The sequence below is a fragment of the Chaetodon auriga genome, chromosome 7, assembly GCF_051107435.1.
Source record: "Chaetodon auriga isolate fChaAug3 chromosome 7, fChaAug3.hap1, whole genome shotgun sequence".
Classification (NCBI taxonomy): Eukaryota; Metazoa; Chordata; class Actinopteri; order Chaetodontiformes; family Chaetodontidae; genus Chaetodon; species Chaetodon auriga.
The window spans coordinates 860,967-887,500 of NC_135080.1; the positions used below are offsets into that span (position 1 = coordinate 860,967).

At 49.9% G+C, this 26,534-nt stretch overlaps 3 protein-coding genes across 9 annotated transcripts in view; 2 read left to right on the top strand and 1 right to left on the bottom strand.

The window, feature by feature from the left end:
* Positions 1-527: 527 nt before the first annotated feature.
* On the top strand, positions 528-9,340 carry rffl (ring finger and FYVE-like domain containing E3 ubiquitin protein ligase). 2 transcript variants are annotated; one of them, XM_076734536.1, is made up of 9 exons: positions 528-550; positions 989-1,132; positions 2,658-2,839; positions 3,741-3,938; positions 4,023-4,271; positions 4,474-4,678; positions 4,842-4,865; positions 5,208-5,408; positions 5,649-9,340. In XM_076734536.1, exons 3-8 carry the CDS (start codon positions 2,660-2,662, stop codon positions 5,396-5,398), a joined length of 1,047 nt encoding a protein of 348 aa, XP_076590651.1. In that variant the 5' UTR covers positions 528-550; positions 989-1,132; positions 2,658-2,659; the 3' UTR covers positions 5,399-5,408; positions 5,649-9,340. The 2 variants fall into 2 exon arrangements, with proteins under 2 accessions (XP_076590651.1, XP_076590650.1); XM_076734535.1 differs by lacking the exon at positions 528-550 and having other exon boundaries at positions 918-1,132.
* Positions 9,341-10,296: 956 nt separating this feature from the next.
* wdr62 (WD repeat domain 62) lies at positions 10,297-23,157 on the top strand. Of its 6 annotated transcripts, none has more exons than XM_076734528.1 (33): positions 10,324-10,581; positions 12,097-12,188; positions 12,445-12,507; positions 12,738-12,795; positions 12,898-13,065; positions 13,198-13,335; positions 13,430-13,612; positions 13,941-14,101; positions 14,188-14,377; positions 14,460-14,591; positions 14,699-14,862; positions 15,034-15,125; positions 15,265-15,390; positions 15,497-15,567; positions 15,688-15,809; positions 15,905-15,980; positions 16,221-16,332; positions 16,425-16,488; positions 16,632-16,745; positions 16,893-16,999; positions 17,298-17,350; positions 17,456-17,680; positions 17,974-18,038; positions 18,120-18,277; positions 18,384-18,497; positions 20,052-20,163; positions 20,332-20,416; positions 20,530-20,599; positions 21,622-21,850; positions 21,938-22,194; positions 22,320-22,412; positions 22,512-22,609; positions 22,779-23,146. In XM_076734528.1, exons 1-33 carry the CDS (start codon positions 10,477-10,479, stop codon positions 22,971-22,973), a joined length of 4,092 nt encoding a protein of 1,363 aa, XP_076590643.1. In that variant the 5' UTR covers positions 10,324-10,476; the 3' UTR covers positions 22,974-23,146. The 6 variants fall into 6 exon arrangements, with proteins under 6 accessions (XP_076590642.1, XP_076590643.1, XP_076590648.1 ...); XM_076734533.1 differs by having other exon boundaries at positions 21,938-22,161; XM_076734529.1 differs by having other exon boundaries at positions 17,459-17,680.
* A 526-nt stretch (positions 23,158-23,683) lies between these two features.
* LOC143323008 (arf-GAP with coiled-coil, ANK repeat and PH domain-containing protein 2) overlaps positions 23,684-26,534 on the bottom strand; it is a 9,559-nt gene continuing 6,708 nt past the window's right edge. Inside the window, exons 19-22 of the mRNA XM_076734534.1 lie at positions 26,000-26,109; positions 25,790-25,900; positions 25,329-25,390; positions 23,684-25,255 (exon numbers count right to left, since the gene is read on the bottom strand). Coding sequence (XP_076590649.1) covers positions 25,101-25,255; positions 25,329-25,390; positions 25,790-25,900; positions 26,000-26,109 — 438 coding nt within the window. The 3' untranslated portion in view covers positions 23,684-25,100. The remainder of the gene's footprint in view (positions 25,256-25,328; positions 25,391-25,789; positions 25,901-25,999; positions 26,110-26,534) is intronic.

Below are 26,534 nucleotides of genomic sequence, written 5' to 3' on the forward strand. Positions count from 1 at the left end.
TCTTCTGTAAGGACCTCCTCCTGCATCCTCAGTCAGGCATTCGTGTTGTTATTTATTGATTGATTGATTTCCCTCAATATCACAAAATCAGGGAGCGGCTGTGTTAGCCGTTTCTGCTGAGTCAGCATGACAGCTATGAGGAGTCTGTGAGGAGACTGAGGAGTCTGAGGGGTCAGTGAGGAGTCTGAGGAGGTGAGCGCTGTGTGACTTGTGTCTCCTGATCAGGAGCAGTATTTGTTTGGGGATATTTCAGGTGTGTGTGTGAATCAGGAAGGAGGACGTCGGCTTCAGGAAGATCTTCATGACCCACTGAGGGACTTCAGTCCAGAAGAAAGTCTGACCCGTCCCTGCCTGAGGACGGTGTCCCTGTCAGGAGACTAGTCCAAAGGTACCTGCGTGTCTCCCTCCCCCCTCTGGGTCCTCTGGGTCCTCCAGTTCTCGACCACCAGGTCTTTGGTCTGGTTGATCCTGGTCTTCAGACCATCACAGGAGCTCGTCTTTTTCGTCCTCTTTGTCTTTGATGATATACCAAGAATCACTTCAGTGAAAGGTGTATTATTATTATTGTTGTTGTTGTTGTTGTTGTTGTTGTTGTTGTTGTTATTACTGCTGAGTTTAACCTGGAATTATGCATCAGAATTATTAGTTTCTTATATTTTGTATTAATAAACGAAAGTTGTCAGATAAATGATCAAAGTACAGTATTTCCCTCAGAAAGGTACTGAAGTACAAGTATACAGTAACATGAGTACAAAGTACAAAGAAGTACCTCAAAAGTGTAGCGTGTTTCAGTGCAGCTGTGAAAAAAGTTTTCTGTAAATTTCAAAGAGAAGTCAAGAGGTTTGTGTGTGTGTGTGTGTGTGTGTGTGCGCGCGCGCGTGCGCGTGCGTGCGTGTGTGTGTGGAGTGGATCTCTTCCTGGTTCTGTGGAGTCGTTCCTGTCCTCGGTCCTCACTTTGACTCAGTTTGGACTGTCTTTCTGTCTCCAGGTTGACTTCCGGACCAGCTGCGGACTCGTCATGCTCTTGAAGTAACAGCTGGAGGTTTTAACCAGCTGGTTAGTTTTCGTTAACTGGCGGCGACTCGTTGGTTTGTCGGCTAACTGCTAGCTGTAGCAGCGCTGTCATTACCAGGTAAGACGGCTCATTATGCTGATAATCATGGTGGTTATTCGTTGGTGTAACTGTAAACGTGGTTAAGTTGACCTGGTTTAACCGTCGGCGCTGATGTCTTCTCTGGTGGTTTATGTGTTCTTTGACTCCGAAGTTTTTAAACTTCAAACTTCTCTCACTTCACTAACAGCCTGGATGTTAGCCTAGCCTTTAGCCTTTAGCGCCTCGTATGGTAACAAACAACACTGCCTCCGCGTTATTTTATTTGTTAAATAAGAGTCTGGCTTCATGCGAATTACGCCGAATTTATCTGAAGATCTTAGTACACTGTACAAGTTCATTTTATCAGATAATTTACCTTATGACGGTCTGAATACTAGCAAAGAAAACAAACAAGCCATTTTCTTCTATGTAGTTTGGCGCTGGTCGTCTACGTACCATCTAAAGAGGTGGAAAAAGTATGAAGATTATTGGTAAAGTGGCGGTAACAATGTCATGATGTAAAAATACTTTAAAGTAAAAGTTCTGCTTTGTAAAATTTGTGAAGATGTTTTCGGATGAAGTCCTGATAGTTTCAGAACCTTACTCTTGACTATCGTGGGGAAAACCTCCGTTAACATATTGATTAATTTAACGAAGCGAGGCTCGCTGCTTAACAGCTGCTCTCCCTAAAACACAACTGAGGATTTTCTACAAGTCACGAAGAGACCAAAGTCTGTTCGGCTGACATTTTACACAAAAATACTTACTCTGGCTCCGTGTAAGTGATAGTATGTGTCTCAGTTGGTCAAATGTTAAAACATGTTTTATTAGGTCATTGACATCATAGATGTCTGTCTAATCAACCAGTTATCGCGAGAAAACAAACGTTTCCCCTCATTACACAAAGTGTTGAGCAGAGCTCAGGAGTGGCAGCATGTCGATCAGCTGAACTTCAGTCTCATTTATCTTCATCCTTTGGAAAACTTCTGCTGCTCATCTCGACCACGAAGGACGATCACACACCTGCTGTGAGACGACCGCTGAATGTCAGCCATCATGGATGAAATGAGCGGGAAACATCGTGACAATCAATGGAAAAGCTCCTGAAAAGTTCAAATCCAGTCCACGGCTCTGTGTGTGTGTGTGTGTGTGTGTGTGTGTGTGTGTGTGTGTGTGTGTGTGTGTGCGTGCGCTGGTCCACTCTTGGATCAAGGTCAAGATGATCATTATTATCTCAGAGGGATTTGATTGCAGTAATACAGTGATGGCACCAATCAGCTAACAAGCAAACAAACCCCGCCCCCACTCAAAATGACATCACCTTCTTCAGAAGCAGCCAATAGCAGCAGACCGCAGTCAGCTGTTGGACTTCTGACTTGGTTCAATTCCTGTTTCGTTATCTGGAGCAGCAGATAATGAGATGAATTAGTACTTCTTCCAGTCAGTGTTTCTGAGTATTCTTGTGTGTTTTCAGGTATGTTTGCGTCCTGCTGTAACTGGTTGTGTATGAAGTATTTAGTACTTCTTCCAGTCAGTGTTTCTGAGTATTCTCGTGTGTTTTCAGGTATGTTTGCGTCCTGCTGTAACTGGTTGTGTATGGACTCGGCTGAAGCTGAACAGTCTGCTGGAGCTGAGGAACGTCATCAGTCCTACACTAACTCGGCCTTCAGCAGTCAGCCGTCTCCGCCTCCACCTGAACACACCTGTAAGGCCTGCGGGGGGTGCTTCGACACACCTGCCAAGAAGGTAACTCTGCTCACCTGCTGCAGTCATGATCTGCCTGTGTAGAAACATGAGGTCCGCTGAGGGTCAGGGTTCAGACTCCATCTGCTACCTGGATCCGTCTGTGAACAGGTGATGTCAGCGCAGTGACTTGACAGCCTGTGCAGAAGCTTGTTGGTCTTTATCAGCTCCATCACACTGAGTTCTGTCAGCAGACGTTCAGCCAGGTGTGTGTGTGTGTGTGTGTGTGTGTGTGTGTGTGTGTGTGTGTGTGTGTGATATACGTGTGTGAAACAGCTGAGCAGGACGTGAAAGACTGCAGGTTCTTCTGTCTTTTCATTGGTCACGTGTGTGTCCTTCCTGCTTTTCTGCTGCATCGCTCCTCCTCTGCCTCCCCGTCCCCTCCCTCAGTGTCTTCAGCTCACAGCCTGAACTTCAGACACTCAGACTAACAGGAAACATCGGCAGTTTAAACTCGAATGAACAGAAATGAATAAAATACAATGAATAAATAAAAATACATACATTCCTCCGTTTGTCCCGTCTGTCCCTCAGGGGTCAACGTACCAAAGACAAACTGTCCCATAAGGTGACCTGACCCGTCTGTAGGGTTTAGGGAGACGTGGGGTCTGGACCGTGATCTGAACCTGGACTGTAATGAACCTGATCTGTAGATCATGATAAACGCTCCCTCTGGTGGACACACTTGGTCACTGCGCTTCCCTTTGAACCACAGTTCACTGTTTTTCAGGTGTTTGTGTCAAAATGTTTAAATTCTGTTTCATATGTTAAAAAAGTTCAAGTAAAGTAAACTGATGGCAGTTCTACCTGTCTACCTGTCTGTCTACCTGTCTGTCTACCTGTCTGTCTACCTGTCTGTGTCTACCTGTCTGTCTACCTGTCTGTCTACCTGTCTGTCTGTCAGCATGTGTGTGTGGACTGTAAGAAGAGCTACTGCAGCCGCTGCTCCGTCCAGCGCGAGCCCCGCCCCCGCCTCTGTCACACCTGTCAGCGTTTCTACGGCAACCTGCTGGTGCGGGCCGAGCTCATGAAGCTGAAGGTGAAGGAGCTCAGGGACTACCTGCACCTGCACGAGATCTCCACCCACCTGTGCAGAGAGAAGGTCGTTTATTGTCTCACACTGACACAGAGCTTTGAACCCGTGACCTTTGACCCCTGAGGTTAAACCAGTGTTCCCTGTTCTTAGGAGGAGCTGGTGGAGCTGGTCCTCGGTCAGCAGTCTTCACCATCCAGCGACTCCACTCCAGAGACCCCGATCACGGACCCCCCCTCTCTGACCGCTGACCCCCCTGACCTGACCCCTCACTTCTCCACCTTGACTCCTGACCCCCCCACCGTGACCCTGACCCCGACCCCTGACCCCCCTGCTGCACAGCCCGAAGCCCCGCCCACAGAGACGACCCCTGCTGAGGCCGATGTTCAGGATGAAGACCAGGTAAAGCCAGAACGGGGGTCCTGGAAAACCTGGACTTGATATTCCAGTCTGTCTCTGCGGTCCTGGAAAAGTTTTCCATGTTTCAGCTCTCGATCCCGTCAGATGGAGTTAGTCACGCTCAGAAGCACCTTCAGAGACTCGGTCTTGTGTTTGAGTCTTGGTTCCTGAGACTGACCTGGTGTCTTTTGTCCCTCTGGTTCAGACCTGGGACCCGGAGGAGGCCCCGGCGTCGGGCCGCCGGGCGTCTCTGTCTGACTTGAACAGCCTGGACGACATCGAGGCGCTCAGCGTCCGGCAGCTGAAGGAAATCCTCGCCAGAAACTTTGTCAACTACAAAGGCTGCTGTGAGAAGTGGGAGCTGATGGAGAGAGTGAGCCGGCTGTACCGGGACCAGCAGAACCTTCAGGGTGAGTCCGCACCACCACCTCACCGCAGCTCAGGGCCAGCCAGAGCAGGAGGGTAGAAGAAGAGGCCCGATGGGGCGTCTTTATCATTCTTCTTGATTAGATCAGAACGGCCCAGCCTGGAGCCGCCACAGCTGTCTGACATGTCTCTGTGTTTGTCTTCCAGCTGCCAACAACGGGAACGCCTCAGGTGAGTCAGCAGAACGTCCTCACGCCTTCACGTCCTCCTCACGCCTTCACGTCCTCCTCACGCCTTCGCTATGAGACAAATATAGAGAGGACGACAAACGACAGGCAGTTTAGTTTTAATAATCACGATATTTCACAGCTGCATCAAACTGCAGTCGGTCTTAAAGAACTCATCTTCTAACGTGAATACCTGCTGCTCTTCTGTCAAAGTATTTGGGGTTTTGGTCTGTTGGTCGGATAAAACAGGGCCTGTGACCTGTTTTTTCTCACATTATATTTGGTTAATGGACTGATTATCAGATGAATTGGTGATGAAATAAGACTAACCTGCGTGTCCCTCCAGAGTTCTGTGGAGGTGCCGCTCCTGGAGGTCAGGAGGAGAACCTCTGTAAAATCTGTATGGACTCTCCCATCGACTGCGTCCTGCTGGAGTGTGGTCACATGATCACCTGCACCAAGTGCGGCAAGAGGATGAGCGAGTGTCCCATCTGCCGGCAGTACGTCGTCCGAGCCGTCCACGTCTTCCGGTCCTGAGCGCGCCCAGGTAAACCCCACCCAGTATGACCATCCAAACCAGTCTGATCCCAGTTTAACCAAACCCAGCCTGCTTCCAGTCCCAGTTTGGCTTAAAGTCAGCGTCTCTACAAACACACAGAACTTTATTTAAGATTTGGTGTCGATGCGTTTCACTGACTCTTCTTCTTCTTCTTCGTCTTCGTCTTCGTCTTCGTCTTCTTCTACTTCTTCTTCTTCTTCCTCTTCCTCTTCTTCTTCCTCCTCGCAGGACCGACCACCTCCAAAGCAATAAACCACGAGCAGATCTTGCTGAAGGGACCTTCTACACACAGGAAATGTTTTTATTTTCTTAATTCTATTTTTCTAGCATGAATGAGACGTGGTCGCAGGAGGAGCAGGAAGTGACCTTATCAGAGCTGCTGTCTGAACTCTGAATGTGCAGACTGTGACGGTGGATCACACCTCTTAATCTTGAACTTTAACCTTTGACCTTCACCAGCTCGTCGCCGCCTCCTGAACGCTCAGGTCGGTGAAAACAGGGTCCAGCAGGGAATCCTGAAGCTTCTGAAAAGCTTTCAGGTCGCTGAAGTAAATCTACCAAAGAGAAACGTGACTTTACCTGGACAGGTGAGGAGGGTCCGCATGGCCTTTAACTTACTGTGTTCTTACCGCGGCCTGTCCCTCGTTTCCAGTCTGACCACAGGACTGTAGCTAGAAGCGGTGAGTGTCGGTTTCACATATCAGCCTTTTCTTACTGTTTACACACTGATTCAGTGTATTAAACCTCCACTGGTCATTAAAGCTGCTTCAGACCAGCAGCCAATCAGAGGGGATGTTTCCAGTGGGGGAGAACCGCTGAACCTCTGACCTCCATCCAACCAGGTTACTATCACAGACTGTGTGAAACATGGACGTAGTCTCCATGACGTGGCCCACAGGTGAGGCGGGCCGAATGAAGTCTGGCTGCTGTCACTCAAAGTTGCCACGCCCATAATTATGCACACCTTGAAGCCTTATTAAAATTCAGATGAACGAGTTGTACAGACGTTCACCCCCGCACAGTTGAGACCTTCAGAGTTTTATGTACCAGACTGTAAACGTGTTTATTTCTGCTGTTGGGCATTTTAATATGGGGGTCTATGGGAAGTGACTCCCTTTTGGAGGCAGCCTCATGTGGCCCCTGGAGGACTGGGATCAGACAGGAAACCAGTGGCTGCCTCCAACATCAGAGAAACTCAATATTGACCTGTTATGTGATTATGTGAAGAGCTGGTTCTAAGGTGGAGAGTGACGATGTTTAACACGCCGGCACGCCTTGAAGAATGTCTGCTGATGACGTGAAGCGCTTTCATTTAGCCGCCTGGCGTTTCCTGGTTAGAACTCTGTGATTCAGTACAGATGACAGAGTCGACGCTGGCAGCGTAACCTCGAGTCTGTTAGTCCATCAGATCAGGTCAGATCAACAGTTCAGCACATGTGGAGGCTGAAATGTCTCAAAACCAATGAATAATTAACCCCTTTGAGTTTAGATGTGTGTTCTGTCATCAGTACTCAGGCTGAGGCAGGCTTTGGTTCAGAACCACAAGTATTCAGTTCATGACTGCAGTCGGGACCAAACTGAAGCCGCAGCGGTTCATAGATTAGAAAAACAGCTGCATTGATTTCTGTCGATCCGTTAATCAATCTTTTCAGCTCCAATTGTATCAAATTGCAGAGTTGAGGAAAAAATGGGCTTAAATATGCCGAAGTAGCAGCACATGTACAGGATTTACAGATTTAATCCAGTTTACAGATCAAAAATGACACACCTGATGGTTAGTCAGCTGTTCTGGTGCTCATTGCCCCCAAACAGCAGATGAAGAGGGGCCAGCAGGGGGCAGCAGACACAGGAAACACCCACCGTCACATGCAGTGTCTGACCAAACAGACCCCCTCACTACACACCTGTCTTTACTGTGTGCGACGCTTGGCGAGCAGTTCCCCCGCTGTGCCCAGTCTTTGTGCTAAGATAAGCCGACTGTGGACCTGGGGCTGTAACTTCCTGTGACGTCATCTCCTCACTTTTTCCTCTGGGAAAGAGAACGAGTGCTTTCGGGACTTTGGGGGGTTTTACGTTGTGTAGTTAAAACATCTCTTTTTTGATTTCTGTGTTTTTAGATTCAACATATTGAAATTTGAAACTTGGTGCAAATTTTAGGGCAATAAAGTACATAAAAAATGAAGGATTCCTGCCAGCGTGAAGAAGCTTTGAGGCAGCATTTAGCCATTCATTTTGTAAAATCAGTATAATCTGACTGTAAATACAAGGAAAACAGGGAAAGTTCTGAATTAATCAGTTTTTGCAGTGATATCGAGTTTACGAGCACTTGTAAAGTTGCAGAAAATGTGATGGAACAGTTAAATTCCTGAAACTTGATTCCTGGTTTGGACCTTTCACTGTCCTGCACAGAGAACAAGAGGACTTCCTGAATATTGAAATGCTCCTTTAATTCTACATCAGCTGTAATGGAAGCAGCAGAGGCCCCGAGACGCTTCCCTGATTAAAGACAGAACAACATGATGTATGGACTCGGACCAGCAGACTGTCTGTGTTGTTGAACAGAAACCTCAGCGGTTGAACTCTTTGGTTTGAAGTTGTGTCTTGTTATAACACTGATTGCACTAATCTGTGGATGCTGAAACATTTAGAACTTCTTTAGTTGATTTGTTTGGGTCGTAGAAGAAGAGGAAGAATTTGTTGTGGAGAGACGGCGCAGAAGAGACATTTTGTCCTGTTTGTTTTTGAGTTTTTGTTCTTCATGTGAGATCATTGAGGTTGATTTTTGTTGATATTTTTTTGTGTGAAATGATGGTTAGTACGCACAGGCGTTCTCACTTTGGGATCACACATTTCGCCTGTAATTTGTAGCAGCGTCATGATGAGCTGTGGTGCTTTAAGCTGTTCTCTGCTACAATATAAGACGATGAGGTCACAATCACAGCACTGTGAGAGCTTTATATGATCAACTTCCTTTAGACAGAAACGTGTGATCCTGTTCTCTCCTTCAGCTATATGTTAGCATTGTTAGCTAACATGCTAGCATGCAGCCGTGTTTTTCTTCTTTAGTCAAGAGGTTGTTTGTAGTCATGTGACATTGAATTCAGATTGAGGGCAGGAAGTGAAAACTGCTCACTGAGCTGGTTTAGATGAAATTATGAGAGAAAAGTATAAACAGAAAATCAGGACATATGTTGGATGTGACTCTTACGTTATGAAGACGAGTGATTTTTCAGATGAACTGAAAGATTTGCTGTTATCGAGGCAGCTGATAGAACAACTAGCTGCTCATTCAGTTCTACTCCAGAATCGATCGATCTGAGCAACCGTAAATGATGCGAAACATCGCATTTAGAGTGTTAGCGTGCTTTCTATGCACAAAATCACTTCCTGCCCTCCATCTGCAGCTCGCGCCACAACAAAAGAGTGACGTGACCTCGCCTGCAAACAACCGAGTGGTTCCCAACCTATAAAGCTGTCTGCTTGATGCACCTCCTCACAGGATGTGATCAGTTCCATCAAAGAGCGATCGTCTCATTTCAGCAATTGTTTACGGATTAAAAAATGTGAAACGATCCAACAGTAAACAAAATAAGAGTGAAGTCCAGAAAAAAAAATTAATTTGTGTAGCAGGATTACTTTTTCATTTTGACTCGTCAGATTTAACTTGTGACCCACTGGAGGGTCCCCACCCCCAGGTTGGGAACCGCTGCTTTAGTTTCGTTGAGAAACGCTTACACTGAATGTTGGGTTCGGTCTTAACTCCTCACTTTAATCACAGCTCAGATGCTTTGAGATGTTCTTAAAACTTTGCTGGAATCTGTTAAAATGAAATATTTAAGGATTAAACAGAAAAAGAAGAAACTTTAGTTTTCTGAGTGAACTTTGATGAATAATTTTGTAATAAAACTGATTTTCTTCCAGCTGTCTGTTCAGTCTTTACTTTCATTACTCTGACATGTTCCTCAGGCCTCAGCGCTCGTTTGTCACTGATTGTTTTTTAATTGTTTTCACTCTTTTCTAACATTAACACACATTAACGTGTTGGTATGATCCTTTATTAGTCCCACGTTAAACCAGCTTCCCTCCACTGACAGCAGTGGAAATAACAGAAGAAGAAATAACACAAACACAGCCTCAGGTAGGATTCTGCAGTGCCAGACCAGTTCAGTCGGGTCCAGGTCTCAGTCACCAGGAGGCTAACAGGAGGTTGTCTGCGGACTAAATAATGGGCAGCGTTCATGGTTTTTACATTAATTTGAATCAGTTGGTTGCGATCTTTAATCTCACCACTAGATGTCACTAAACCCCCCACAGGTCCTTTAAATGTTCCAAAGCAGGAGGAGGTCTGCTTTGTGTCGCTGACTTCTCCTGCAGAACCAGAGGCTGTGCCTGGTAAAAAGGTCTCTCCAGGTGTGAGCGGTACACTTAAAGTTATAACAGATAACATGGCCGTCTCTTATCAGTTTGGGCGGGTCTGGAGTAATTATGGGTTTGAAAACGTCAAACCAATCTGGCAACACTTCGTCAGGCCCGCCGCAGCTGTCTGAGGTGAGCTCAGGCAGGTGTCAGAACTCCTGGCCTGTCCTCAGGAAAGACCGCACAGGTTAAAACAGAGATTTTAGAGTTACAGCTCGCGCCTCTCTCAGTAAACCGCTCAGTCCTTCTGCTCACTTGTTTCATGAAGCTGATTGTGAGCACCTGGGAGTCTCCGACGTCATATGGACATTGATTGGTCAGTTAGCGGGCAACGGCCGGGACTTCGGTTGTCCATTGGTTGCCTGGGAGGCGGAGGGAGTTACCACCGCTGTCCATTGGATGGTTGCTGTGTTGATGGGCGGGGTTTAGTTTGAATCAGACTCCCGCCGCAGACAAAAGTATCACATTTCGTTTAGTGGCAGTTAGCATGAAGCTAAGCTAATCCTCTGCCATCATCAGTGAAGAGTTTTGAGAAACGGACCCGCTCTTGGTTCATATCAGCGGGCTTTTATGGACGAACACTGCGGTGTTTAGACAGTGTAGCAGCTGACTGTATCGACGTTAAAGTGAGCCGGTTATCATGGCAGAGGGAGCGGACTGCGGTTCGGCGAACATCGCAAAGAGGAGGCAACCAGCCGGGAGGAAGAGCCGATCGAGCCAGCACAAGAAGACCGTCAGCGGCCGGGTAACGTTACGCTCTGATCCGATGCTAAGGGTGCTAACTGTTAGCCCAGCTGGAGTTTCAGGGAAGAGCTCAAAGTTTTCAACAAGTTTACAGACCAACTGTAACCGAACTGCTAACAGAAGAAGACACACAGGATAGACTAAAACTCGACATTTGTGAATGTTTGGAGCTCTGAATGAACGACAAGTAGCCAAATCACTGCGACGTTTTGGTCGCGTAGCTAACTTTTCACAGCAACAAGCTAATGTTTAGACAACAAGCAGCAGCAGGCCACCGGTGTTAACGGACACCTGAGACCCGTGTGCGTCTGTGAGCGCGCAGCAGACTCTGCCGACAGCTGATCTCCGATCAGATGTCAACGTTTTTACAAGAAAAGACTGACAGACATAAAATAATAACGAGAATAAGACGGCACACCTGTTCACTGACCCCACCTACAGCCCCGTCAGCAGTAAAGGCTTTGATTCTACCTGACATCATGTTTAAAAACGTGTTAATGTGTTCGCTGTGTGAGGACCCCTCACATCAGGGGCCTGACGTGAGGACCCCTCACATCAGGGGCCTGACGTGAGGACCCCTCACATCAGGGGCCTGACTCTCAGTTGATGATGAGAGGCTGCTGAGTCTGTTGTTTCATGTAAGATTCAGAATATTTTTTCAGTGTGATTTTCTTGCTGAACTGATTTCTGCCTGTTTGTGATTCAGCCAGTTAAAGCGCAGTTAGTGTTGTGTAAAACCCTCGTGAATCACATCTTCGCAGCATCACGTGACCTTATATCAGCTAAACAATGTGACCATGTGGAAAAATGTGCTTCAGTCATCTGTTTAACTCCTGACAGCACAGCGTTGACGCAGCGCTTTAAGGTGGTGCTGCTGGTTGGAAGCCGGCTTTCAAATGTCATTTGTTGATGTTGGAGAAGTTTTCTGAATCCAAACCTTCAGCCATGAACACAGGCTGACCACAGGACAGCACACAGAGGACGCCATCTGTAGGCGATGCACCGTGGACTGTTACTTTCTCTACCCCTTAACTCTGCAGGGATTTACGTCTACCTGCCTGAAGGTGTGTCTTTAGCTGACGGGGCTCTTGTCCTGAGTCGATGGTTGGTTTGGCTCTGCACGGCCAATGGGAAAGGGAGTTTAGTGTGGACATTGTAATATGACCGTGGGTCTCTAAAGACCTGAGGTACCTGTTGGAGGGTTAAGCAGCTGAATGATGACAGTGGAGATTTTTGCAGCTGTAATACAGCAGAAATCCTCACAGTCACATGATGTGATATGAAAAAGTGCCTCTGCTTCTGAAACGTCTCTGAATGAACACATTGTTTGAATGAAGCTCTTCTCTCTTACAACAACAGAATCTCTGTGAATGTTTCTTAAGTGTGATGCTATTTAAATAAAACCCAGCTGAACGAGCTGAGACGTCCGCTTTGTCCTCTCAGTTCTGCTCAGTGACACAGTTTTTAAAATCGTGAGATTTTTGAATGCAGTTTGGTTTGTGTGTGTTTGTTTCAGGTGAGTCTGGAGAAAGTTTTGGGCATCAGCACAGCCAGTGGCAGCGGTTTGACCTCTGACCCCAACTCTGGGCTCATTGCCTATCCTGCAGGGTAAGCCCCGCCTCCTCTGACTCACCTGCATGAAAGGGCAACGCCCCCAAAACCCAGAGCGGCAGTTTGGTGTTTGGACGAGCTGCTGGGTGTGATGACCGAATCAGAGAGCTCATCTTTAAATCACAGAAGAAGAAAGAGATCAGACATTTACCTTGACGCTGACACTGATCTATTTTCCCAGCATGCTCTTCTGTGTCAGGCTCAGTATAAACATTCATCTTCAGGTTGAATCCTGACTGTGTTTGTGTTTCAGCTGCGTCATCGTGCTGCTTCACCCGAAGAAGAACAAGCAGAGTCACATCATCAACACGTCCAGGTAGATCCGCTCACCTGCCCGCTAAGCATGTGATGAGCAGGACGGATATTTTACACCTGAAACTCACTCAGTACTTTGACCTTTAATGACCCTGGATGAGAAACAGGTGACGACTGAACGTCCACAAGCTGCAGACCAATGAAACCATGTGTTGTGGTACACTGGTGTCACTGGGACGCAGACTGGTGCTGTGATGGCGTCTGACTGTGCTGTGTGTGTTTGGGTTTCAGGAAACCCTTCAGTGCTCTGGCCTTCTCTCACGATGGAAAACACCTGGTCACTGGTGAGGTAAGAGCCGAGTGACACACCTGAGTCTGCTGTCTCTGTGGACACGAGGGGGGACAGGTGAGGTGTGTGTGTGCTCTGTTTGAATCTGTGTGTGTGTTTCAGAGCGGTCACATGCCCTGCGTGCGGGTGTGGGAGGTGGGCGGAGCTCAGGTGGCCGAGGTTCAGTCTCATAAATATGGAGTTTCCTGTGTGGCGTTCTCCACCAACAGCTGCTACATCGTTTCTGTGGGATTCCAACACGACATGACCGTCAGTGTGTGGGACTGGAGGGTGAGGGGACACACACACACACACACACACACACACACACACTCCAGTGTCTCACATATTTAATAGATACGTATTCATACAGAATCAGTGCAGTGATACCTGAAATGTTTCATCCTTCCCGTCTGTGAGCAGAAAGGTTCGATCATCGCCTCCAACAAAGTGTCCAGCAGAGTGTTCGCCGTCTCCTTCTCGCAGGACAACAGCTACTTCGTCACCGCAGGAAACAGACACGTCAAGTTCTGGTACCTGGACGCCTCCAAAGAACGACGGGTACCGTCCTGACCTTGAATCGGCCAATCGCGGCTCATTTCGCAGTTTGCTGGAGTAACAGGATTGTCTTACATTTTTTTCTCCCTGCGTCCAGGTGAACAGCACCGTGCCTCTGATTGGTCGCTCAGGGCTGCTAGGCGATCACAAGAACAGTATGTTCAGCGGGGTGGCGTGTGGGCGTGGCCTCATGGCGGACAACACCTACTGCATCACCAGCTCCAGCCTGCTGTGTCTGTTCAACAGCAGCCGACAGCTGGAGGCCTGGGTCAACCTCAAGGTGAGCGATACGCCTGCTCAGTGACAAACACACCTGGATGATAATGATTGGTCTGTGCGTTAAAGGACACACCTGTATGACGAGAAAACTGCAGCGGGCAGGAGCTTTGTCAAGTGTTCATGTCATTACTGTCACTGCCAGAAGGGGGAGACAAAAGCATGTTCTAAACATCACATACGGTTAAAACTTTGTTAAAAACACCAGGTGTGTTAAAACACGGAGGACTGTGAACGCACCACGTGCCTCAGCTCTCAGGCCGCCTTCGCCTCACAGTAGGACGTCTTTGTTATCGTCCATCTAAAGCGGACAAATGAAATGTTGTTGACAGACGTCGGCGGCGAGCTGCCTGGTGGTCAGCGCAGACTTCATCTTCTGTGGCTGTGCTGACGGCGTGATCAGAGTCTTCAGTCCATCCAACCTGCAGTACGTCAGCACTCTGCACCGACCGCACCGGCTGGGCGTCGACCTCACCCAGAGCGCGCAGCACGGGTACAGATACTGCAAACAAACTGCACACATACTGAGAAAACACCTGGCAAATACTGCGATTACTGACTGTGTGTCTGCTTTCATAGCAGCCTGTTACCTGCCAGTCCAGGTGCTCAGTACCCCGACACGCTGGCTCTGACCTTTGACCCCGCTGCCAAACACCTGACCTGCGTGTACAACGACCACAGCGTGTATGTATGGGACGTGAAAGACATGAGGAACGTGGGGAAGCTGTACTCTGCTCTGTACCACAGCGGCTCTGTGTGGAGCGTCGAGGTCAGTGAACGCCTCCTCATGGAGCCTAAAGTCAGACTTGGTCCAGTGAGGCTGTGAATGGACCAATCGTTTGTCTCCTCAGGTGTATCCGGAGCTGCCTGATGCGTCCCAGGCCTGTCTGCCTCCGTCCTCCTTCCTCACCTGTTCGTCTGATAACACCATTAGACTGTGGCACACCGACCCCCCCACCAGACACAGAAACCTCTACAGCAACGTAAGAGCGACAGCGCACGTGTACAAGTACACAACTGTTGTACAACTATACTAGTGTTTGAATGGTGAATCAGTTCACCACCAAATCACTTCCTGTCTGTCTTTCAGGACCTGCTGAGGATTTTGTATGTGGGGGAGAACACGCAGCACCTGCAGGCCGAGGGGGAGAGGGGGGAGTCAGCAGGGGCTGATGGGAAGGCTGGGATCAGAGTGCTGGCTGTCAGTCCTGATGGACAACACCTGGCAGCTGGAGACCGCTGTGGAAACCTGCGGTAAGACACGCAGAGACGCACGTTTTCACGCCGTGACTGAGCCGGACCGCCAGAGCCGGACCCTGAGGAGGACAACCTGGTCCTCACAAAGACTAAATGACCTGTGTGTGCGTGTGTGTGTGTGTGTGTGTGTGTGTGTGTGTGTGTGTGTGTGTGTGTGTGTGTGTTCAGTATCTTTGGTCTGGAGTTTCTGGACGAGCTGGTGAAGATCGAGGCTCATGACTCGGAGGTGTTGTGTCTGTCTTTCTCCCCCGCATCCACAGGTAAGCCCTCAGGTCAAAGGTCGTCAGCAGGGCGGCCATCTTGCCTTCAGCTGCTCTGAATGAGCTCGGTTGTTTGTAATGGACTGACAGGTTCATGATGCGGTGCCGGGTCACACCTGAGGATGACTCGTTGTTTCAGGTGTGAGGCTGTTGGCGTCGGCCAGCAGGGATCGACTGATCCACATCTTCAGCCTGGACAAGGACTACAGTCTGGAACAGACCCTGAACGACCACTCCGCCTCCATCACTGCTGTCAAGTTCACAGGTGAGGTCCGGCTCCACCTGTCGATACCTGCGGGGTTTCTGTCACGGTGCAGGATGAATGTGATCTCACCGTCCCCTGCAGGTTACCTGTGTTACCTGTGTTTCAGGTGAGAGTCCGGAGGTTCGAATGGTGAGCTGTGGAGCAGACAAAAGCATCTACTTCCAGACCGCTGAGCAGGTGAGTCTGCACACGCTCACTGAGACGGTTTGAGCTTAACTCGGGTTCCAGCTGCTCATAACGCTCCCTGTTGTCCTCTGTGGGTGAACCGTGGCGTCCGTCGTGTCCGCCGCCGTCCAGACGGTGGAGGGTCTGTCGTTCTCCAGGAGTCACCACGTGGTGGAGAAGACGACGCTGTACGACATGGACCTGGACTCATCCAGGACGCACGTCGCCATCGCCTGTCAGGACCGAAACGTCAGGTTAGAAACAAACAAAAAAAGATGGCGTGATGATGATGATGATGATGATGATGATGATCAGCTGAACACTGAGGACTGAAGCTGATGTTTTTCAGGGTTTACAACGTGGACACTGGGAAGCTGAAGAAGTGTTTGAAAGGCTCGTCCAGCGATGAAGGAGCTCTGCTGAAGGTAAGGACGGCGGGGACATCGATGTCACCGCGGCCTGACGATGACGAGGGTGAAGGTATTAAATCAGCGAGGTCACCAAAACGCAGACGCTGGGTTTCTGCCTCTGCTCCTGAGCAGGGTCGCCTCAGCTCGGCTTCCTGCTTGGTCATTTTAACCTTTTCCTTTGTTTGATTTGTTACTCGTTGTCTACGTGTTGACTGTGCTGGGATGTGATTGGCTGATGCTTGGCGTTGTCTGCAGGTTCACGTGGATCCGTCGGGGTCGTTCTTCGCCACCAGCTGCTCTGATAAAAACATCACCATCTTTGACTACGAGTCAGGAGAGTGTGTCTCCACCCTGTTCGGACACTCCGGTCAGTAAATCCGATGACGTTGGTCTGCTGGCTTTGATTGGTCCAGACGGAGAAGTTTGTGTGTTTCAAACACGATGCGCTTGTTTCCTCAGAGATCGTCACCTGTATGAGGTTCAGTCAGGACTGCAGACACCTCATCACTGTGTCCGGAGACAGGTAAGACTTACTGATGTCAGCACAGGTGAGCTTCACTCAGGTGTCACTTTCTGAAGACTGAGACCAGTTTAAACGTGTTCAGTGATTTCCTGTTTTCCATTGTGTGTGTGTGTGTATGTGTATGTGTGTTTGCCTGCATGCAGTTGTGTGTTTGTGTGGCGGTTGGACTCTCAGATGACCAGCATCATGAGGAAGAAGCGTGGCCTCAAACCGCCCCCCGCACCTGAAACCAGCAGCCACAAACAGCAGAGCATCAGGTGAGAGATGAAGAAGCTGAACAGGAGGGAGGAGGGAGGAGGGAGGAGGAGGAGGGAGGAGGGAGGAGGAGGTGTTCAGCCTGCTGCTCGGTTTGTTTCTGTGGTCAAAGTGAACTCCACACTCATCCCATCGTGTTGTTACTTCAGGAGAGAGACCTTCATCACTGTGCCCGCCTGTCAGCTGCCTCTGATGGAGGAAGAGGAGGAGGAAGAGGCCCGCCTCAGAACTCCACACAGAGTGGACTCAGCTCAAGGTGAGGAGGAGGAGGAGGAGGAGGAGGAGGAGGAGGAGGAGGAGCTCAGTGAGGCATTTCTTTCTATCCTAGTGGAAGGAAAGAGCTTTGAGTGTGTTTCTCCTGACGAGCACCTGAACACAACACCTGCACCATCAGCGGTTTGACTGGACGGAAGCCCCTGAGGTCCCGTTACGCCCACATCCTGTGTGCTGGGACCAGGTCTTTGTGTGGACACGTGCAGCTGAAACTGTGCGAAGCTGATCTTTGATGTCCGTCCTCAGGCTGCTGAAGACACTTTGTCTCTGTTGTGTTTCAGATCCTCCGACGCTTCAGACCAACGGAAAACTGCCCATGTGGTTCAGAAAACTGGTCCGTTCATTCACCGTGTAACTGATCAGCTCACACATAATCAATCATTTGTTGACTGGTTTTCTGTCAGCGTGTGTGTATCTGTGTGTGTGTGTGTGTGTTCAGCAGGGTCAGGGCGACGCCTCCGCTGCTGTCCAATCAGACGCTGAGCCTCGTCAGGTAAGGAGTCGGTGGGCGGAGCAGCTGGACCCTCTGATCATCTGTGCCAGCTTCTCCCCGAGTCAGATGGAGGAGGAGGAAGAGGAGGAGGAGGACTTCCACCCTCAGAGTCTGGATAGTCTGCTGGGTGAGGAGGTGGAGGAGGAGGAAGATGGAGAGGAGGAGAAGGAGGTGAGCTCCAGTGTCCAGACGAACAGATATTTCAATTCAATTCAATTCAACTCAATATTCCTTTATTTGTCCTGCGAGGGGAAATTCCAGATTACAGCAGCATCAGTAGAGCAGATTAATATAAGAAGAGCACGCAAATTAGAAACATCGGAATATATACAAAGAATGAGAATTTTTAAATAGAAATAAAAAGAAAGAAATTGTAAAAAATTCTAAGAAATTGTAGATAGTATTTACAAAGTGTTCTCCCATAATGCAACAGCTGACTCTGTGTGTGACCTCCTGTGCTGCAGAGTCCAGGTGAGGACAGGAGCAGCTACATCCTCTACCCCGACACCACCAACACCACCACTGACAGGTGAGGCTCAGGTCCAGGTGAGGCTCAGGTCCAGGCGTGTCCTGGCACATCGTGTCTGATGATCGGTATTTCTGTGTTCAGGGAGTTCGATGTTGAGGGCGTCGCTGACCCTCAGCAGTCTCTGACCCAGCTGGAGGTCAGAGGTCAGGGGGCGGAGCCACTGTGGAGCACTGAGCTGAGTCCGGACTCTGCCTGCTCCGAAGGCTCAGCAGGAAGTCTGGAGCAGCAGCACGACGCCGGTCAGAGAGCAGCATGTGACTCTGCATATTATTAATGTCATATGTCATAGTGGTAACCTCCTCTCACCTCCTCTCACCTCCTCTCTTCTCCTCTCTTGTGCCTCAGACACAGACTCCCTCAGTCAGGGCAGCTCTGTGGGCAGTTTGTGTTTGGAGGAGGACGACGACAGAAACTCTCTGAAGAACCACTTTGACACTCTGGCCTCCAGCCTGACCGACGGTACACTTCACACACACCCCTCACACCCCCCTCACACACCCTTCACGCCCCCCTCACACACCCCTCACACACCCTTCACACACCCCTCACACACCCTTCACACACCCCTCACACCCCCTTCACACCCCCCTCACACACCCCTCACACACCCCTCACACCCCCCTCACACCCCCCTCACACACCCCTCACACCCCCCTCACACACCCCTCACACACCCCTCACACACCCCTCACACCCCCCTCACACACCCCTCACACACCCTTCACGCCCCCCTCACACACCCCTCACACACCCCTCACACCCCCCTCACACACCCCTCACACCCCCCTCACACACCCCTCACACACCCCTCACACCCCCCTCACACACCCCTCACACACCCCTCACACCCCCCTCACACACCCCTCACACACCCTTCACACACCCCTCACACACCCTTCACACCCCCCTCACACACCCTTCACGCCCCCCTCACACACCCCTCACACACCCTTCACGCCCCCCTCACACACCCCTCACACACCCTTCACACACACCCCTCACACACCCTTCACACCCCCCTCACACACCCCTCACACACACCCCTCACACACACCCTTCACACACACCCCTCACACACCCCTCACACACCCTTCACACACCCCTCACACACCCCTCACACCCCCCTCACACACACCCTTCACACACCCCCCTCACACCCCCCTCACACACCCCTCACACACCCCTCACACCCCCTTCACACACCCTTCACACCCCCCTCACACACCCTTCACACCCCCCTCACACCCCCTTCACACACCCTTCACACACCCCTCACACCCCCCTCACACACCCTTCACACCCCCCTCACACACCCCTCACACACCCCTCACACACCCCTCGCACACCCTTCACGCCCCCCTCACACACCCCTCACACACCCTTCACACACACCCTTCACACACACCCCTCACACACCCTTCACACCCCCCTCACACACCCCTCACACACACCCTTCACACACACCCCTCACACACCCCTCACACACCCCTCACACACCCTTCACACACCCCTCACACACCCCTCACACACCCTTCACACCCCCCTCACACACCCCTCACACACCCTTCACACACCCCTCACACACCCCTCACACACCCTTCACACCCCCCTCACACACCCCTCACACCCCCCTCACACACCCCCCTCACACACCCTTCACACACCCCTCACACACACCCTTCACACCCCCCTCACACACCCCTCACACACACCCCTCACACACCCCTCACACACCCTTCACACCCCCCTCACACACCCCTCACACACCCTTCACACCCCCCTCACACACCCCTCACACCCCCCTCACACACCCCTCACACCCCCCTCACACACCCCTCACACACCCTTCACACCCCCCTCACACACCCCTCACACACCCCTCACACCCCCCTCACACACCCCTCACACACACCCTTCACACACACCCTTCACACCCCCCTCACACACCCTTCAGTGTCATTAGTGATGTGTAAACTCTCTTTTCATGTGTGTTTGTGACCTTTGACCTTTCAGAGAAGTTTGACACGGACCTGAGGACTCTACGGCCTCCAGAGGAAAAACACTTCCTGAACCCTCGACTCAGCATCTCCACCCGCTTCCTGTCCAGATTCCAGGACAGAATCAAGTCAGTCTACCCACAATCCTAAGGGACTGGGGCCACAGCGCTCACAGTGAAATACCTTTTTCCCCACTCAGATAATTACAGTCATAGAGGATCAATATGTGGCCGTCAGTGCTGATCGCCACAGATCAATCACCATGTGATAACTTCCTGTTCCTGCCTTGTTTTTAGGACGTGGCCGAGCCGAGCTCCGCCTCCCGTCTCCATCCCAACCAGGATCTCAGAGGAGAGCAGCGTCAGCAACACATCGGTACAGGTGCACCTGGAACACACCTTGAACACACCTGAAACACACCTTGAACACAGCAGAGCAGTATGATGATCTCATCAGCTGTGAGGTCTGAACGCTGACTGAACGTTTGTTTTCAGGTGGACTCGCAGTCGAGCGGCGAGGTCGCCTCATCGCAGTCCACTCACACAGAAAACACTAACGGTGGAGGTGAGTCTGCGGGTGGAAGGTGGAGACAAACTACACCTGTAACCTGTAACTGATCATCATGAATCCTACAACACTGATCCAAAATCAATAACTTCTTTCACTCTGCCAATCAGTGAAGCTCAGGGTCAGTCCATATTTTCATGAAAAGGTTTATTTTCCAGAGTTATGCAGACAGACTGCAGCAGACACCTGTTTCTTATTGGTTACTGATCAGTAAACGATTGTCTGTTCAAATGGAAACTTTATTAAAACTGTACAATAAACGTTTTCTTTAACTTCCTCTTCATCCATCAGTTTAATAATCTAGTAAAAAGTTTAGCTTTCAGTCTGCTTCTCAGCTTAATTCCTATTGCTGGATTTTCAAAATAAAAGCCTCCACTCCCCCTACAACCCTGATCACAAAGTGTCGACTTAAAAACGCTGCCATGAGGTGTGTGTGTGTGTTCAGTCTCTGTACTGTGTGCGTGTGTGCGTGTGTGTGTGATCACAGTGAGATGCAGCCCCTCAGTCCTTCGTCGTAGAGCTTCCTGTATGATTTCCCATCAGCCCCTTCGCCGCCCGACACGCAGACGACACACTGTGGTGGTCGTCCAGTGCAGACAAACGCTGCGAGGTGTGTGTGCGTGTGGGTCGGTGGGTTCTCTCTGGTGTAAACTGGTGGACTGGAGGTCAACCTGTCTTCTGTCACTTCACCCTGACGGTGGCTGTGGGTTAGGGTCTCCTTCAGGGTCCTCACTGGTCCTGGACGTCCTGGGATAACTTCCTGTTCCAGATGTCTGACTCCAGATTGGACCTGAACCAGGACCAGTGCAGGACCAGTGCTTCAGATCACATGAGGGTTTTCACTCCACGTTCAGGTCTAACAGACACCAGCACTTTGTCGCAAACGGTGTCAGCTCACGGAGCCGGATCTCCTGTTCTCCATAGACCCTGATCGGGATCTGTCATCAGATGTGTGTCTGTACTGTCCATCCGTCCTCACTGTTCACTGCCTGATCACCTGCTTTTTTCTAACCAATCAGACGTCGCCGCAGCGGCCCCCAGCAGCAGCAGCAGCGTAGCGTCTCCAGTCCAGCAGGGGGCGCCTCGGCTCGGATACCTGGGCACCACGGCCAGCTCCAGAGCAAAAGTGAGCCAGGACCCGCCCACCTCCTCCCAGGAGGAGGAGAACCTGTCCTCCTCCTCCTCAGACCTCCAGCCTCCTGCCCCCATGCCGTCGTCTGGTCTGGACCCCCATCAGGACCGGACCAGGTAACACCTGGTTGAGTTTTTCCAGAATCAGGCCAAGATGTTTTAACATCTTCTCAGCGTGTCCTGACGCCTGTCACCGTCTTCCAGCCCGCAGGTGTCGGCCACGCCCACTGAGGTGATGTCACCAGGCGAAGTCGGGAGGTGGAGCGTCAGCAGCGTGGAGGAGACGCCGACCAATCAAAGCCAAACCCTCATCCAAACTCCCGCCCCCTCTGCAGACACGCCCACATCATGTGACATCATCAGCTGCTCCGACTCCAGGCTGGCGGAAGGTCCAGGAGGGTCCGAGACCAGAATCCAGACTGATCCAGGTCAGAGAGGAGAAATCTGCAGGCTGAACTTTTGTCAGTTTAGTTTCTTCTTTGGATGTTTTTTTTCTGAATGTTTTAACTGAAGAGTAAAACTTTTCTTCCTGAAACGTTTTTCTCTCATTGTTCAGACTGTTTTCTGTTTCTGATCTTTTTTTCAGACTCGTCTGTGGGAGACAAGTCTTCCTCCTCTGAGCTGCCCACCTCCTCCTCCTCCTCCTCTCTGTCAGAAACACTCCGCCCCCCTCTGACAGGTAACTTCCTGTCACGTCCTCACGTTCCTCCTGGTGCTGTTGCGCCCCCTTCAGGTCAGACCTGTAAGAGATGCCTCATCAGGATGTTTGTTGTTGCAGGTTCGGGCGATGAAGAGTCGGTCAGTCTGCTGCAGTGTCAGCAGGTGTGCGACGAGCTGAGACGGACAGCGAGACGAGCCGCGCACCTTTACCAACAGGTGAACTTCCTGTCTCACTTCCTGTCTGTTGTTTCATTCACATCGTGAGGAGAGCAGCTGTGAGGGAAGAGTCGATTCCTAAAGACGCTTCAAACACCAAACTTCTCCTTTCATTTCTCGCCATTTTGCGACTTCTTCGCCTTCAGTGACGGTTGTTTGCTTCCTGCAGCTCGGCGTGGCGGCGGACCGTTCGGAGTCGCGTCTTCAGATGTTGTCCGTCCTGCAGGAGGCGTTCGATGTCGTTAACTCTGAGCTGCGGGCGGCGCTGCGGGGCGGAGACGAGGGCGCTGCGACGTTGTCTCTGTTGGAGAAATACTCGGAGCAGCTGGTTCAGATGACCCGGGACAAACTGAACCGAATCTGAACCAGGACCAGTTTGTACGGAGGCTCACAGAGGACAAAGTTCACTTTCACGTCAGCCTGAGCGACACAGCTGCTTTCAGAAACGTCAGTATTAAATTTAAAGCACCTTAAGTTTGTTTTTAAGTTTGTTTTCAGTCACTGTTTGTACATAAACTGCAGTTTTCTTAATAAATGTTTTACGTGTCAAAGAATTTTAGATTTATTATTTCAGGTTTTAAAATGTTCTTATAGAATTATTCACTTTTAGCATCACCATGAAAAAAATCACCATCACAAAGCAACAAATAGATAAAAGCTTAAAGTCTGATTCTGTATAACTCGAGTTCTCAGGCTGAAATAAAAGAAATCAAACATCAACATTTTTCTCTTCAGGGTGAAAAATTAACTGTTTCTCCTCATTTTGACTTTAAATATATTTCACTCTTCATGTCTCTGCGGCAGAGACAGACGTGTCTTCAGGCTGTCCGTCCAAACGTTCACTTTGACTCCAGGATGAACTGATCAGATTTTGGTGGTCAGAGGTCAAAGGTCACTGTGACCTCACGCAGCGTGACATCACAGTGACGTCCAATCAGTGAAAGCCTCACCATCGTTAGCCAGAGGAATTTAACCTCCATCACTCCAAACAAGTACAAGCAAAATACAAATACTTCTAGTTTATACTCAGTTACATTCCACCACAACAGGTGAAAGCAGGAGACGACAGCAGGCTGACGGACACGAGAGGTTTTATTGAGTCACATCAGTAACAGTCTGGAATGAACTGAGGCTCTAAAGATCAATATCATCAATAAATAAACCAGACGTGACCTCAGCAGCTGCTTCAGGGCCGTGCGCTGGTCCACATCAGTCCTCGTTCAGGATCTGAATCAGGGTGTGGCTCTAAAACTGCATTAAGTGTTAAAAATCCTTGAGAAACACAAGAAGTCCCTTTGTGAGAAAACAACAAAACAAGAAAACAAGTTCAGAAACTTCACACTTGACCTGATGTGTCATCAGGTCCAGGTCCAGGTCCAGGTCCAGGTCGAGATCTGAGTCTGAATCTGTTTGGGAGCTACCGTCTTTAAGACCTCATGAAGTCAAACATGTTATTGATTCTGTCTGTCCTGTCAGTGGCGGGTCCGCCACCTGTCTGATTGACATCAGACTCACTGTCCAATCAGAGCTACTTTAAAGGGAACCTCAACCTCCCATCCAGCTGTCAGCAGTCCCATTGCATTGTGGGTAATGTATGAGTAATGTAGACACCTTTTTTTTTGTCTAACTGTTCCAATCAAATCACCAACGGTAACGACCTGAATCTGGATGAATGGCGGACTCCGCCACTGACAAACTACAGTACAGATAATTACTGACCAGAAATATATCGTCTTTGTTTTCAGTTATGTCAAAAAGCATCAGTGAGTTATCACATAGTTTTATTTTTCTTTTAAAATCGGGGTTTCACTTCCTGCTTTCTTCTTCTGCTGCGGAAACGTCCGTCAAACAGTGTCTGAGCGGATTTCGGTGAAATCCTTCTGTTCGATTCTTTCGCTCTGAACGGTTCAGCGCCCACTGACTTCCTGGACAAACACACCTGTCAGTAAACGCAGGTGACAGGAAGCGACCTCAGACCTGCAGCTGCTTCTGTGACAGGTGACCTCCTCGCTTCATGACATCATCACACCTGTTTACAGGTAACGTTGCTCCGACAGTAACTGTTCATTTCCTGTTCTGTAACCAGTTGAATGACTAACAAGGTTTTTACTGTTATCTAGTGACGAAAGTAATATTTGATCAAAGGACTACTTCACCTTTTAGGAAGTACGCGTATTCACTTCTGTACGTGGTTAGCTTAGCTTAGCTTAGCATGAAGACTAGCAGCCTCTAACAATCTGATTATTTTTCACTTTTTTCTGACATTTTAAAGACCAAACAAACAGACGAACGCAGGTAAACGATAATGAAACAAACATTAGCTGCAGCTCCTCCTCAAGGTAACATGACTCAGGTGTACTCACACCTGTGCTGTTCGAAAGACGAGACTACACTGTGTTCTGTCAGTAGACTCTGAAATGTCAAACAGACCATCCGGACTGGTACCGGGGAAACCCAGCATGGGGTTCCAGTCTCGGTCTTTTCAACACTGTTAGTCGTTCGCTGTTTCTCCTCCTCGTCCTCCTCCTCGCACCTCCTCCTCTTCATCTCCTCCGCGGCTGAACTGCCGTCTGCTGAGCCTCTCCGGGTCATGTGACGCCATGTCGCTGAAGTCCCGGAAGATGTCCTGAAAGGTCTCGTCGTCTCCTGAGGACACACCAGCAGTCAGCTGTCAGTCTGCCTTCAGGCAGAGTGATTCTTTAGGAGAACGTTCACTGACCTGCAGCTCCAAAGACGCCTTCAGAGTCCCTCATCTCCTCGTTCATCCTCGCCATCCGCAGCCTGAAACATGACCAGCAGCGTCAAATCAAACCTGCAGCTTTCGTTTCACCGCTTCAGCCATCGACAGATCCACTAAAGAACTTCATCACAGACTCTTTAACGAGTCGCTCCTCCAGCAACGTCTCAGAGACGTCAGACGACGAAGAGGAAACTGCTGCACCTTCGTCTCTGCTGGGAGATGCAGGCTTTTCCCTCCAGGTCGGGGAGAGACGTCACAGCTAACAGCTAACGAGTCAGAAACGCTCAGCTGGCAGTAAACATGCTAACAGATTAGCTCGGCTGCCCCCTGTTGGTCATGTGACCCGGCTAGCTGTTTCCCTCTGCTTCCGGTCTCTATGCTAAGCTAGGCTAACCCCCTGTCTGAACACACAGACCTGACGTCTCATCATGATGACTCACAGTGTGACGATGTCAGCGTGGGCTGTTTCCACGGCGATGGCCAATGGGTCCTGCCCTCTCTCATCTGCAGCGTACTGATTGGCTCCTCTCTTCAACAGCAAACACACCTGTCTACAACAGCCAATGAAAATTAGCGGTGATTATTCCAGTTTATCTAAATGAGTCAGTGTGTGTGTGTCTGTCTCTGTCTGTGTGTGCGTGTGCAGTTACCCGGTGTGTCCAGCGGTGGCAGCAGCGTGCAGAGCTCCTCGTCCTCTCTGGTCTCGGTGGTTGACGTTCGCTCCGTTCAGCAGCAGGAACTCGCAGGCTAACAGCGACCCCTGCAGACAGCACAGAGAACTACAACCACTGAGACACAGCAACAGGGACAAGTGAGGACCTCGAGTCCTTTTTCAGTGCAAGAGCAGCCTCTATACCGGGACGTCACCCCACCTGGACCCGAAAGAACCACGTGAGTCCTCCAACCACATTTCACAGATCAGATTGATCGGCTGCGTCGGGCTGATGATCTGATCAGTGATGTCAGCAGCTGTGGGACGGACAGACCAGCTGACACTGATGAGGATTTCATGGTTCAGGTCGACTCTGGGTCCAGGTCTCTGCTGGAGCCGACGCGAGCTGTGCAGGATGTGATCTTTTATCTGTCTGTAATCTGGATCCTTCTTTTAAATTCTCCCTCTCTGTTAGCAGAGCTAGTAATGCTAAAGTTAGCGCTGACTCCCATTAGACGTTACTTTTGGTGAGG